Genomic DNA, 15,108 nt, shown 5'->3' with positions numbered 1-15,108 from the left:
TAGGGCCTTAATTAATTGTACCACAGTTGTGCTGGCTGTTGCAGATATGGACATGATCACAGTGAAGCTGCTAATTCCTCTGCTATTTTGCAGCTAGCACACTGTCATTTTATGCTCTTTGAGAAGCAGCCAAGGTTGCTATTTGAGTATTTTTTCCCTGGTGTTGACCTATGCCTGGGTCACGATGGAGCATCCCAGCACTGCAGCCAAGAGCATTCCCACCTTCCACCTTGTCCCTGGCCTGATGCTGGGGTGCTGTGAGCTGCTCTATCTCAGACGAGCCGTAACAAACCAACCCCAAATCCCTTGACTTTAAACCAAATTTTTAAAACTACTTCAAGCAAGCAAAGATGATGTAAGGAAAAACTGTTTGTCTGCTCTGGTTTTCAGTAATCTGCCAGACTAAACACCTTCTAATCTTCCATATTGCTTGCTTAGGGCTTTTGAATCAGTGTTTTACGTATTTTAGAACTATGAATTATTATAGAATTGTCATTTATATTTTCCAATGTGATGCCAGTCTTCAATTGTTCTTAACATTTGCCCGTGCTTTCTGTTATTCTAACGTATTTTATCATTTTTACAATACTTCTGTGAATTACCTGCCTTTTCGTGTTGTAAAAAGCCACTAAATGTATCTGTAACACTGCTCCTGTGTTTGTTTGTTTGTTTTTTTAATTAATTGTTATTAGAATGTGTTGTAAGGTTTTTGTTTTTAAAGAGTTTAGGGACAGGTGGAAGTGGCAGTTCTACTGCTAAGGGAACACCACAAGACATTAAGTCCATGGAAAATCTTACTTTGAGTCACAGTCAGTGGCATTGCCTTTTGGGGCTAATTTTCTTTCTGTTCCCTTTGTTTTTTTATGGCAGCAACATGGCGAATGCGCTCGCGAATGCCATCTGTGAGCGCTGTAGAGGCGGCTTTGCACCAGCAGAGAAAATCGTCAACAGCAATGGTGAGCTGTACCACGAGCAGTGCTTCGTGTGTGCCCAGTGCTTCCAGCAGTTCCCCGAAGGGCTCTTCTACGAGGTAAGCTGGGAGAAGTAACTCCGGGCAGATCAGTAGCTTAGGAAGTGCTGTGAAAGAAATTGGGAGAGAGGGAGAAAAAGTAGAGGGAGAAAAAAGGAGAAATGTTTTTGTGCCCATTTGGATGACATCAGTGTGGATAACCTTATTTAAACGTGTAGCCTTACGGTATCACAGTTGAGAAAAGAACCACTGGAGATTTCCCTCCCACTACATTTTTTTTTCTTGAAACCTGTAAGCACTATATATTGTATCAGAAATGGAGGGAAAGCATCCTTCTTAGAGGAGAGCACTCATATAGAGGGCATTCCCAGCATCCTGCAGTCCTCAGGAGGTTTATTGCGGAGGGAGTGAGACCAGCACAGCATCTAATATTGCTGGTAGGGATGACCTGTAAGCCAGCATGCTGAGATCAAGGTGTGTTGACAGCCCAAACCAGATGGGGCCTAAGTCAGGTCAACCCTAGAATCAGGTAAATCTGGAGTTTAATGTGCCTTTGAGGGAACAAAAACACTCCCACTCAGCTTTCTTAGCCCCAGCTGGATTGTCCTTAAGCTCAAGGTGTGTTTTGGTATCAGAATTGTTTTCTCCTGTCTTCCCCTTCCATGGGGATTCAGAGGTGGCTCAGCTATTTCAAGTGCAAAATGGCTTTAGTGAAAGCTTTAGACTAGTTCATAAAACGTGAAGCGATCGGTGTAAGGAAGGGTAGATCATGGGAGACAGGGAATTACTACCTCAAGATTGTGAACAGGGAGCAGAAGCTCATGCAGACAAAGGCAGAGTTCTCAAAAGTATCAAATTTCTTCAGTTGCATCTGAAAATCCTATTCTAATCCACTTTCACACAGAGCGTGCCAGTGTGTCAAGAGCAAAACAGTTCATCTTCCACAGTAGTATTTTTATTTCTACAGAGCTGTGCTATATGGTGAGGAGGAGGCTGAGGGTGGAGTGTTGATTGGAAAAGAAAATGGCAAAAGGGATTCCTGCCTTTGCTTTCTCTCACCTTGCTTGAGGATCAAAAGATTTTTCAGCGGGGTAGGGATAGTGTTGCACAATTTGTGGCAGATGAGCCACTAGTGGTCCACAAAACATCAAAAGGTGAGCTGCAAAACGGTCGCAATTAAGAAAAGGCAACACAAACAAAACACCCCCTAGATACTTACGCATTGCATTATAATTGTTAATATACCCTGAGTTACTGCCTGCCCTGAGTGTTGAGACCTGAGGCAAATGTAAAGTGATAGAAATATTTTAGAACTAAAACGTTTGTTAATAAAAGTGTCTTAAAGGAATAAAATGTATTTTCTCTAAATAACGAGGGCTTTATTCATGAAACCTCTTTCAGAAAATGGGATGGTCCTGTTTGAGGTAACAGTTTGAGAAATACTGCTCCAGGAAGCCTGTATCTCCTAGAGGATGGAGGAGCACTGCAGTGGAAAGGAAGTCCTATCTTTGCACCTAGTCCAGGAATATTACAACCTCCCTGTTGCTCATGTGTTGCCATACCTGAACCTCCTTGGCTGGGGAAAGCATCCTGATGGTGTTGAAATATATTGGATGTGTGCATTTTGCCTCCTACTGCCACGTTGTTCTTGAGAAATGTTACAGAGAAAGTGGAAAGTCTCAGTTAAGAAAAGCTACCATTTGCCACAGCTACTGTAGAGATACGATGATGATTGGGATTAAGGGAATATCCAAAGATTTGTGTGTGGTTTGAGCTTCAGGCCACCCTTCTGCCTCTGGTCCTCCTAGTGTCTACCACAAGATGTTGCAGTTTCTCTCCATACCAGCAAGCCTGCCTGCCGCTGTTGAAGAGATGATGGTTCAGATGATGGCTCAGAAATCTCTCCCAGCCTTCCTCCCCCGTCTATATTGGCCTGTACTTGGCACCTTCTACAGAAAGCGAAGGTCCATATTGTGCCAGCCCTTGTGCCTTTGGGGCTGTTTCAACTTGGAAATGTCCGGCAGGGCCCGCTCCTCTGTCTCTGCACCCTTTAGGGTGTCCACACGTGTCCCGTGCTGCCAGCACAGCTCTCACCTAGCGCTTCAGTGGTCAGCGAGATGATGGCAGTGGAAAGCCTGGCACAGTTCCTGGTGCTGCTCCTTAGGGAGAAGGAGGGACAAGGGCAGAGCTTGGTGTGAGTTAGTTCAGCAAGTCGGGAATGTAATGGGTGACAGCGTTTTGGGGGAGAGACAGGAACAGGAACAGCCCTAAGCAGGTAGAAGGTGGGCTTAGGTTTGCCATCAGGAGATGGCTGACAGTGCTCTGAGATGATCTGTATCACTGTGAGGAAACCATGACTGGAGAAGAAGGGCAGAAAGGTTATCTTCTTCCGACTGGTTTAATGCACCCTTTAACAAGATTCATGTGGAGGTGTGGCCAGGCAACATGTTTTTCTGAGCAGGTTCCCTGTGGGTAAACACAGGCGTTGTTGGTAGACCTGCATCACTTCGTGTTTGTTCTGTGCCCCGTTCAGCTAAGCTAGTGTTCCTTGGAAATGATTTCGGGAAGTCAAATATTCTCCCCCTGCCTATCACAAGCGATGCAGAGTTCCCCCAGTTAGCCATTAAGCCGCTTATCACGTTTGCACTCAAACACTGCCATGTGATAAGCTGCCATGCTGCGTGCTCCACCGTGGTGGGGTGGAACTGGTCGGGCTGTGCTGGAAGAAATGCAGGTGTAGGTAGGTCTGCTTAACCTCAGGACGTGCCTGCGTTCCCTACAGCTGCTGTCACACAGTTTTGTAACCCAGCAGAGCGTGCAGTCCTGTACTTACAGCAGAACAGCCTGCTTGCATGGGCAGCTTTGGTGGCACCGTGCCCAGAGGGACAGGTTGTCCCTCTTCCCCTTGTAATTACTCGGTGGCTTTTCCTCAAGACCGTGTTATTCCTGGGTTCAGCAATTCTCCTTCCCTAGAGGTCTATCCCACTGTGGACCATGAGCATTTCACCTTCAGACAACAGAAATCAGGAGAGATGAAGCCTACCTGGAGTGCAGCTGTTTGTTTGAAGCCCTTTTGGGGCCCTTAAGAGCCCTTTGGGGGCAGTAAGAGCCCCTTTCTGTGCCCTTTCAGAAAAAGGCCAGCCTGCTCCATGCTGAGGGGCGGGGAGATGAAAGGGTTTAGAGAGGTGCATCCCACAGGAAAAGGAAGAAAGAAAGCAAAATCCTTATGAAAGACTCCCAAGAGTACTCCTGTAATTGGGGAATCTGTATGGCTTTGTTATTATAATGATCACTGAAATAGAAAGACGCAGGACTTTTGCTTTATGAGGCCTAAATGAGGGGAGAGTTCCGTTCAGTTTTTGTTTATTTTTGAAGTTGTTTCGAACAACCTATAGCGAGATAAAAGGAAAGTGCAGCTGCAGTGAGCTTCTCAGATTTATTTCTATTCCATTTGCACCTGGAGTGTTTTCTTAAATTGGGCTTTACCAAAAACTCCCTTAGAGGAAACATCTTTAAAGAAGCAGGTTTTGGGCATGCCTTCCCGTGATCTGAGTTAGTAAAGATGCGGAGATCAGCTGGAGATAATGTTGTGGTGAAATGTTCTGAAATGAAGCACAGAACCATGCAACTAACCCATGGACCTCCACCAGGCAATAGTTCGATGACCTTGCCTTTCAAACACATGCTGTGGGATCTGTTACAGAAGCTTAAGGCTTTCTTGAAGGGGGGAGCTGCTGGGTCATCCACAAATGCAGCACAAATGAGTCAGGCAGGTTGAAAATACAAACAACACGGAATAGTAGCCAACCTGCCTGACACAAACCTGTTTGGTCAGCCCAGGTCAACATGTGGTGGCTCTGAAATCCAAGCAAGCCTGTGCATCTTCCATTGTACCAACTGTTTGCACAAAGCTGGAAGCTCTCTGCTTTTCTGCAGTTTAAAAAGGATTATATTTGGCAGGAAGAAAGCACCCTTCTCAACTAACCAATAATTTTCATTAATTTTCATTAGTCAGTCCTCTGTCACTCAATTTAAAAAACAACAACAACAAGAACAAAAAACTCTCAAATTAAAAGTTCATCTGTTTTAGAGTATTACACTGAAAAAAAAAAAAAAAAAAAAAAACTTGATAAATCGCTAGGATAGGCTTCTGGAAGAGTCTGTATGTATCTCATGTGTCTATCTGATCCTTGTAGGTGCAGCTCAGGTTGAGCACAGGAATTAAGTTTCTGCTCTCAAGTTTCCAGTGACTTCTAGACTATTTCATTAAATCACCACCCTGCCGATGGCTCTGTATATTGCACAAGTAATGACTATGTTGTATTTGCTCCTTGAAATTTCATAGTGTAAAGGGATATTGCTGTATTCTCTATCCATGCACCAAAACTTAATTTGTGGGTAGTATTTTGTGTTATTTGCTTCGTTTTGTGTTAGACTCAGTACAAAGAAGGAATTGGGGTTTTTCTGCGATCCCTTTTCCAGTGTACTAAACAGAGACATTCAAATCCAAACATACCTGATATTGTCTGTCTGGTTTTAACATGCTAGTTGGCATTTGTGTCTACTAATGATGTGCCTGGAGGTATCTAAACATTTCCCTTCACTTCAGGACATACTCGTCTACATGTTTTTACATATTCCTTGGTTAGGTTGCCAATGCAGCGCTGTTGAACTTTTTTTTTTTCCATAGTTTTTTTTCTCCATGAGCTTGAACTACAACTGAACTTCTCTAAGCTTTGAAAAAATTCAGCTCCAAATCCCTTTAGATCATGTCCCAATTTCACCTAGTCAATTTAGAGAATTTTGTTCCTTAACATTTCCTCAAACCACCATGGTGAAGGAAAAGCATGATTTCTCTGTATGTTTGGCTGCACTGCTCCATAAACTGTGAGGATTTCAGTCCCTGGGGGTTCTTCCTCCCCCCAGACTTACTTCCTCCAGTGTGCTGGGCCATTCTTACAGGAAATGCAGAGTGGGGAAGGGATCAAATGGGTTCAGAGAAAATGCTTCCCCCCAGGAAGGGTTTTCGAAAGCTAATTTCCTGCCCAGAATCCTATCGGTTTCATCAGATTGTCGTCAGTCTGTCAAAATTCAGGCATCCGCTGTGAGGTAAAGGGGTGACAGAAAAATGCCACATGCTCTAAACAGTATTAAAGGAATAGTACTCTCTTAATGCCATGTGCTGACTTAAGGTGGGTGAATTTAGTGCCTGTTTTTCTAGCAGATGGTCAGGTTTGTTTTTTGTACAGCTCCTCATCTTCTACTACCCAGTTGCATCTGGAAACAATGTGGTATGTGACAGTATTTACATCAAGGACATGCTCCTAATCCCTCTAACTCTCGGCTTGTTTTCCATTTGCAGTTTGAAGGGAGGAAGTACTGTGAGCACGATTTCCAAATGCTTTTCGCCCCGTGCTGCCATCAGTGTGGTAAGTTTTCCGCTGAGGCGAAGTGCTTCACGCTGATCACAAATGGGAAGTCTGCGTTTTGCTGGGGGAAGATGTGCAACCCCTCTGTATCTCCTCGGGGAGGTGGCCCCACACATCTGAACTTCCAGAATGAAGGAGGCTTCAGAGAACTTGGGGAGCTGCTTTTCCTAAAGGTCATCAAACAGTAGTTTTTTTTAAAAAAAGCTTTGCATTATTTGAGTGAACAATTAAGCTGTTGGTCCAGTGACCCAATGAACAGACCGTTCGTGGTTACCTGCATCTACATGCATGTGCTTATATTCAGCCCTTCTCATGCAGCTGAAACCCTCCAGCGAGTCCGTCACCTCTTTTGACAGTCACAACCCATCCATGTTGTCCTCCTCCATGGAAGCAGGGCCGGTCTTTATCATCTCCTCTTACCACCAACTGATAAGTTGGCTGGTCCCCTTTCATCCTTCTGAAACAAATTCCTTCAGCATCTGATGTCTAACCTGTATAACACCGAGGGCTGCCTTTTGTCAATTTGTCCGATGATGTAAATGCTTGCGTGTCTGCTATGCTGTAATCAATCACATTTTTTTTTTTTCCTCTGTGTTCTCTGTGTGTGACACATTTGCTTGGGCAGGGCTGCCCAAGTCATTACTGTACCACTGCTTGAGCTGGTCTGGAAGCTCTTGTTTTTCTGTGGTGCCTTGGAAAGCCGCTGCAACTTTTGCTTATCTTAGTAAGGCCTTTCCCTTGTGCAGAGGGAGGGGCTGGGTGCTGGAAAAGGGGGAAGCAGATGTTCTGGAGCTTTGAATTTAAAGCTGCAGAATTGAGCAAGCAGGGGAAGGGGAAGAGGAAGACAGGGCTTACTGATGATATCTGAGCTAAACCTGAAGTATGTGACAAACCAGAAAGTGTCTCACTTCATTCCTTCTACAGGCAGGCCAGTCACTTCCTAAGCATGAGGAATTGTTGTATTCCTCCTGTCACTCTGCAGTCCCCTTCCTTTGTCCCCTTCCTGCTCCTCTGTGCCAGGGCTTCCCCTTCTGCATCCCTGCTTCTGGCCTGCAAAGGATTTTTGCAAACCCTCCTCTCTAACCTCTTTAAACAGAAAGTGCTGCTCTTCCTGCACACCAGCATTGTCATGGCTGAGCTCTGCTCCTCTCTGTTAGCACTGTTACTTGCCTTCGGTGGGCTGGGCAGAGGAGACTTCACCTCTTCAGCACCCAGGAGCCTTTTGCAGGATACCAGAAGCTGTTCTGGTCCCAGGCAGAGGGGTATGGAGGAGCTACACCATGTGTCTCCAGGGTTTCTGCTGCCCAGCTGGCACAGCTCCTCATCTAGAACAGCTTCAGCTGCTCCTACCCTGGCTCCTCATAGCACCAGCTCTGTTAAAACCTCATCAGTTTTGCAGACTGACTAGTTCTGACAGATGGGTTGAAAGTAAGTGACTTTGCTGGAGGGTGTGACTGGCTGGCTGGGCGGCCTCCCAGGTCACTCTGCTCTTTTACCTACAGCACCTCATGGGTCCTAACTGGAACTGGGCTTTTCCAGTGTTTGGATTTACTAAGAGTGGCCAAAATCAACAGGGCTGTTGTCAGCAGCGATGCCTCAAGCTTTCCTGACATTTTTAGAGTCCGTCAGGTTTTATTCTTGAAAAGCGATGACTTCATGGGAATGCCACAGAGTTGCATGCTAGACTTCCTTTCATTCACATCTGTTATCTGACTGATCGCTCCCCTTTGACAGCTGTTTGATTTGCAGGCTCTTTGCAGCCAGGATTCAGCCTTCCTCAGCACCAGGAAGCTGAGCTCCCAGCACGTTTTAGGCAGAGTGCTCTGGGGCACTGCTCAGGGGCCTTGGCTGCAACGTCCACGTAGAGAACAACTAAACACGTGTCCCCTGTGTGGTGGACATGGCTCCACTGCCTGTGCAGTGGAGTCACACAGTGCATGCACAACAGTAATTTTAACACTTTTTCAATGCCTTGCAGGACAGGACTCCTTGTAGTAGGTTAGAAGTTGTTGTGTGTGTTGGATTTACTGTTTAACAAGAGCATTCTCCCATTGCATCTTTGTGCTTTGACTTCATGTTTTTGTTTTTCTTTTCTGTTATTTTCAGTAGGTTCAAGGCCACCCAAGCTCAGTTCAGTTGTGCTTTCAGTATAGAGCCCCTTCAAGGCTTGATTACAGGCCTAGCGGAGTAGAAGCCACTACTGTGTAAATGACAACTTAAAATTGCCCTCTTCTAAAAGAGGAGAAAGACAAAGATGATAAAGAGACAAGAATGCCATATTATAAAAAGAACTCTGTATATTGTGCAAGAGTTTGAGATCAGATAAGAAAAAACAGATAGGACTGGAAAGGGATAATTGCAGAGAGAAGGTGGAGAAAGGCTTATATATAAAGAACAGAAGGTTGTCCATCAGCAAGGATACCTGCTTCTGACCCACAGCAAAAACAAACAAACAAACAAAAATAACCCAAATTCCAGAGTTTAGAACCAGAACTGCAATACTGAAAATAATATATCCTACCAGATTTGGGGGAAGGTGGGCAGTATATGAGGAGAGGATGACATAATTGTAGTGATTCAGTTGTGGGTTTCTTTTAACTTTGCCCAGCACGGTATTGTAAATCCTGGTATTGTCTTTCTTACAGGTGAGTTCATTATTGGTCGTGTTATTAAGGCTATGAACAACAGTTGGCATCCAGAATGCTTCTGCTGTGACATCTGCCAACAAGTATTGGCAGATATTGGATTTGTCAAGAATGCTGGGAGGTAGGCCTTCATCCTTGTGTTACTGCTCATGAATAAAATGAAATGAGAGGTGGGACTTAGCAGCTATGGCCCTTAAAACTTTCCAGTTGAGGTGGAGTAACTGAAGTGGCTTTTATGAGAAAAAGGTCTGAGGGCGCATCACAAAATTAAGAATGGATATCTTAGAATAAGCACATAAATTCTTAACCATTTATCTACCTCAACCCCAGATTTCTTGTCAACACCAGGTCTCGTCTGTACCCAGTGACATTTCAGGATTGGTAGGGTACATTCTGATAAGAGAGACAACATTCAGATGCAGAAGTATTGTATTTTTTTAAATCAATTCTTGTTTTTCCAACATGGGTTTCCAATTTGAGTCCAGTTCAGCACCTTATTCATCAATAAATGTTTTCAGTTCATTGGGAGCCTTCCCTTATTTACCAGCTGTAATCACAAGGATGTTTTGCAAGTGGATTATATGGCCATTGACTTCATAAGTTTAATATGTCATACAGAGTTGCTTTTATACAATTAGGACCTGTGTGGCCATCCAGCTTCCAAGCTAAATTTTTAAGAGTTTGAGAATAAAATACTCAGCAGTGAGAATCTGTAGTGAAAGTTGTTTTCTGTGTTTTTGACACAGCTTAAATTCAAACAAGTTGAAGAAATTATAGTCCTGAAATGATAGGAAATATGATAGCCCTCCTTCTCCTCAAAAAGGCTGATTGAAATGAAGTTCTAATAGATGTTTGATCTATATTTTTCACTGTACTAACTGGTGCTGGTACTTACCTACGTTTTTTATGTTGTTTCAGGCATCTCTGCCGTCCTTGCCATAACAGGGAAAAGGCCAGAGGCTTGGGAAAGTACATTTGCCAGAAGTGCCATGCCATTATTGATGAACAGCCTCTCATATTCAAAAATGATCCTTACCACCCTGATCACTTCAACTGTGCAAACTGCGGGTAACTTGAGTTCTGCAAAGGAAGACAAGAAAATGCTGTTTTTCTTTGCTTCATCCATGTACATTTTAAAGTGAAATCCAGTCCTGTTACACAGGGAAGAGGGACAGGTTTGGGGTGCCTTGTAGCCAGATGTGTGTCTGGTTGTTGCTTTTGGGATGGTGGAGTTAGACCTTTCGCTCAGACAACAGCCAGTATGTTGGGGAGTAATGAAAGATTGTAATTTTCAGCATTTCCGTAGGAAATATGAAGTCTGGGCACAGATAGATGTTTCTGTAGCAGCAAAATGACTGATAGCTTCTTCTTCTGCAACAAAGGGTAGAAAAGTGATCCTCCTTAGCTGCTTATTATCTTGCCTATGTTATTTCTAGCTGAGTTGCATGAAAACTTTGTTCATTCCTTTTAAAGACATTTTCTTAGAAGCTTTCCCTTACCTCATTTTATCAGCTTCTGCAAGTGTAGTCTACGTAGATTCGTGTTTCTACATCCCCAGATGCACAGATCAGGGGACATTGTAGGATACAGCACACTGTATTATTAGTTGCTTATTTTTGGTATAAAGGAAGCTATCGTTTCAGTGCCATAACAAAGGCTGATTTATTTGAAAAGCAACCTGTACTATTGCGTCAGTGCCAGTGTCAGCTCGTATTTTTCTTTCTCTGATGTTTAATGCCATAGGGAAAAAGTAAAGAATTGCATTTTCCTTTCAGTTACATTTATGTAAATCTAAAATAAACAGGTGATAAGAGGACCAGAATAGAAGCCAAGCATGACTACAGCTTTCAAACATGTTTGAAAACAGCTCAGTAGCTATTTTCAGAGAGACTTAATGCATTGTACTTAGCAGGGTTTTCTCAGTTTACTATGGAATCAGTCTTGTTTCAAAAAAAAAAAAAAAGAATTGCCATATTTGATGCTGTTAGATCCATTATTGTAGTATAAATCCAATCTCTAAAACAAATGCTAAAAATTAGGTTATCTCCAGAAACTCTCAAGAGTTGAAATCATTCAGTTCCTTTATTCATGCTCTCAATTAATTAACTTTTGAACAGGAAGGAGCTTACTGCTGATGCTCGTGAGTTGAAGGGAGAATTATATTGTTTACCCTGCCATGACAAAATGGGTGTCCCCATCTGTGGAGCATGTAGAAGACCAATTGAAGGACGAGTGGTGAATGCTATGGGCAAACAGTGGCATGTGGAGGTAAACAATAGCTGATACATTGTCTTTCACAAGTTTAAATATTAACATAGCTGGAATATTGCTGATCAATCTACATGAAAGGATTAGAAAAGGATGCAGGAATAATTAGTATATGCATTCTCCTAATCCCATTTTCAACCTTCTTATGTCTGGTCTTTCACTGTGAGATGAGAGTTATTTCCAACCTTGCAGAGACCTTTGACTGTGAAGCTAAAATCATTAATCAGAGGAAGCACTGCCAGCTCCTTATAGAAGAAAATTTCACAAAGTGAAGAGGAGGATATATGGAAAGGCAGTAAAGTTCTGTGACAGCTGTAATACTACTGGGCACCATAATATTCTTAAGTCTTTCACAGTTACCTGCCACATTTAAAGCACTTCATGGGAAGGTTTCATATTTCAAGGGCATGTACAAGACTTAATTCCATATCTTCCTTTTAACTTAGGAAGATAAGCAGCCTATTCCTTTTGTGTTGAAAATCTCCTCCAGCAAGAGCTTTCTTCACAAAAGTGTAATGATGGTGCTTATTATTTAATCTCCATTCATTCTATTAATTGATAACACATCGCTTTGCTTGCTTTTTTTGTAACTTTTGGATTGAAATGTTGAAGACAAGTTTTAATTCTCCTTTGCAAGACAGCATAGCTAGCTCAGTAGACGTGACGTTTAATCATTTAATTTGCTTTATCACATCATTTAATTTGCTTTCCAAAAAACTACAATTGCTTCCAAGTAATCCAAAAATGTATATAATTTTCTTCATAGCATTTTGTGTGTGCGAAATGTGAGAAGCCATTCCTGGGTCATCGTCATTATGAGAGAAAAGGCTTGGCATATTGTGAAACCCACTACAATCAGGTAAGGTTGCCTATTTTTCAAAATTGTGTTGTTAAACTCATGAATGGATTTTATTAAAGGAGGTGGAAGACCATAGGCATTATTCTGTTTTCTCATAATCACCTGTGGGTATAAAGCTAATTAGCAGATGCTCTGTTGCAGTTAATTTTTATCGGTTTCTCTAATTATAAATCTGGCATTGAAAAAGAAAACTTCAGGGATTTCACAAAGACTAGATGGGCTAATCAGTATCGAGTTGCTCTTCAAGCTTAGTGGCGCTTATGTAGAGCTGTTTCAAGCTTTTGCATGTCTGCGAGGTGAGAGCAGCTAATAACACCCAATCTTTCCCAAGAAGTTAAAGCAGATTTGCGATTCAGGAGCTGTGGTTTAACACGAAGCCTTTGTGAGTAGCGTGTTTTTTTCTGCTACTCTAAGATGATCTGTGTTAGGATACACAGCATCACCCAGCTCATTCATTCAGCTGCCTAAGACTACAAAGACTTAATTTGTCAGAGGACACCACCTAGTGACCGCTTGCATTTAAATAAGAGCTACGTACAGTTCCCTGCAGACTCCCTTAATTGTGCAGTCCAGCACTGCAAGGTGTAAACCATTTCTATTTGGAAGCCAACCACAAGGTGTCACGTACACACCTTTGCTTGGCTAAGTAAAGAGGAGGAATTATCCCTGGGAGTTGTAAGGCATCTTCTAATTACAGATGGATTCTTAATTTGTCAGTGATGAAGAGCAGATGACTGAAATGTTGCTGGCACGCTTTTAGGCAATAAATGCCATGGAATGAAGGATTTCTGGCCTTTTATTTATTGATCGATTGATTTTAAGAAAAATAAATAAACATAGCATTTCCTTACAGCTTTTGCCAGAAAAAGTGGTATGTTGTTCTAGTCATGGCTCCAAATGTTAAATTGGATGGTTGCTGAAGATCTGTATGTGACTTTGCTGTATTTTAAATGTTCAGGGTTAGAGAAATAGCAAAACAAATCAAATAAACATTTTTAGAGGGTCATGCAGATGCAAACAGATGTTTTCACCTTCAGCATTACAGAGACTTTTTCTGATAAGATGAATGCGAAACTTAATTGGAAAACAAAAGCAGACCTGCCGATTTTCTCTTTTTTTTTTTTTACTGAAATAAACAGTAAAGCTACTGTGCCCTTAAGCCAAAATAGAATGTTTTGTTATTTTGAGAAGCTACCTTTGATAAAATCATTCCATTAAAAATTCATTACTTCTCCTTCCTCTTCAGCTGTTCGGTGATGTTTGTTTCCATTGCAATCGTGTGATTGAAGGAGATGGTAAGCACTTTACTGACTGTTTTCTTAACGTTACATTTTGATGGAAGTTCTCTCTAACAGTGGAAGTCAGACCCTTGTTGAATCCCCGACTGTTTGCATTAAACCAAAATAAGCCATTGTCTTGATCAGAAATTAGGATAGATCTGATTAGTCAGAGGCCAAATGGAAAGAAGACCTAGTAGCGAATGTTTTACGACAGTGTCTAAAGAGAACTGTGGTCAGCTGGAAAACCTTTAGTAACAAGCAAAGTTCAGGGGTGCTGGGAGATGCACTGGTGGCTTCCTGCCCCACCTACCTTAAAAATGAACACATGCAACTGTGAGAATGACTACATGGGCGTCTTCTCAAATGAATTTAGGGATCATGATCCGGATTTGGAAAATAATTTAGATATTGAAAGATTTAGGTGGGCTTTCTAACAGATTTTTTAAAGTGCCTAACTTCCATTTCAATCCACTTCCTGGAGATATTTGCCTATCTATCTCAGGCACCTGTCTTGAAAATCTAGGCTGATGATAATTTCACAAAACCAGGAAGGAATCGTAAAGATCTGTCCTGTGAAGGCATAAGTGGAAACGAGTGTTTTAATTTTGGGGGGGTGGGATTATTTTGGACACTTTTTGGCATTTTATTGTAGCTGGGTGTCCAAAGGCAAATCATTCTACCTGCAATAATGCCACATTACTTTGTTCCTGGTTACACCTGCCTGAAGTAAACACTGTAATACCAATGTTAGCCTCGCCTAAACCAAAGCTATTAGCAAAGTGGGCGGAAGCCTCTAGGTTTTAAAAGGAGCCATAAAGTAGTTCATAGTCATGTAAATATAGGGTGAGACCCACATTCCCGGGATGTGCTTTCCCCGCGTTTTTGGGACTGGACTGTACCTGCAGAACAACAATCCAGAAGGCTTTGGAGGAAGCCGTATCTTCATCTTTGCTGAAATCCTGAATGAAGGCACTGGGGCTTGAAGCAAATGAATAATGCAGCCTTGTCTGATCACCACATCTCTGTGTATTTTTTACATTACACCGTGTAATCTGACTCCCATATTGTGTGTGTCAGCCACTGAACTGAACAGATTGCAATGTTGTCATTTCTTTATTTTCATTGCGCGTCTTCAATTATTCTACATTTCTTCTTTCACTTCTGCACAGAAATTTGACAAAAACTGCTGTCACAAATGATGAGTATCCTTTTTTTTTCCCTCTCTCTGGTGAAACAGACATCTGTGACAGCAGTTTTTCAAGAGGGTGTCTATGACTGTATTGGAGAGGTTGCTTATAAGCGAAGACTTTCATCTGCTTAGTATTATTTTGTCAAGCAGGTGAATAACTGTATGCTATTCTTCTGTGGATGTGCTTGGCCCAATAGAGTAGGAAAAAAAAAGTTTTGCATGACAATGGTGTGTTTCTGTTTGCTGCTGACAAAATGTTGCATTATAGGAGAAAAGCATTGCATTGCCTTGGATCCTCTACATTTGGTTAAAAAGAGAAGCAAGTTTTGGCAAGGAAAGTTGGGAAGGTGTACTGTGAAAGAGAGGAGGAACAGAAAAGTGAGATACAGAACAAAGAGAAAATGCTTTCTCTCCAAAACAAAGAATAAAAATATATTCATGTTTATCATGATAAAGTGATTTATCTCG

General features: G+C 42.2%; 1 protein-coding gene across 19 annotated transcripts in view; it reads left to right on the top strand.

The window, feature by feature from the left end:
- The window catches only part of LIMS1 (LIM zinc finger domain containing 1), a 63,925-nt gene that overhangs the window by 45,834 nt on the left and 2,983 nt on the right, over positions 1-15,108 (top strand). For all 19 annotated transcript variants that reach the window (XM_084515609.1, XM_084515607.1, XM_084515604.1 and 16 more), the window contains 7 exons: positions 871-1,030; positions 6,333-6,399; positions 9,045-9,165; positions 9,963-10,112; positions 11,162-11,312; positions 12,079-12,171; positions 13,418-13,466. In XM_084515609.1, the coding sequence (XP_084371735.1) occupies positions 871-1,030; positions 6,333-6,399; positions 9,045-9,165; positions 9,963-10,112; positions 11,162-11,312; positions 12,079-12,171; positions 13,418-13,466 (791 nt within the window). The remainder of the gene's footprint in view (positions 1-870; positions 1,031-6,332; positions 6,400-9,044; positions 9,166-9,962; positions 10,113-11,161; positions 11,313-12,078; positions 12,172-13,417; positions 13,467-15,108) is intronic.

The sequence above is a fragment of the Aythya ferina genome, assembly GCF_964211825.1.
Source record: "Aythya ferina genome assembly, chromosome: 1".
Classification (NCBI taxonomy): domain Eukaryota; kingdom Metazoa; phylum Chordata; class Aves; order Anseriformes; family Anatidae; genus Aythya; species Aythya ferina.
This window is presented reverse-complemented; position numbering and strand designations above follow the sequence as displayed.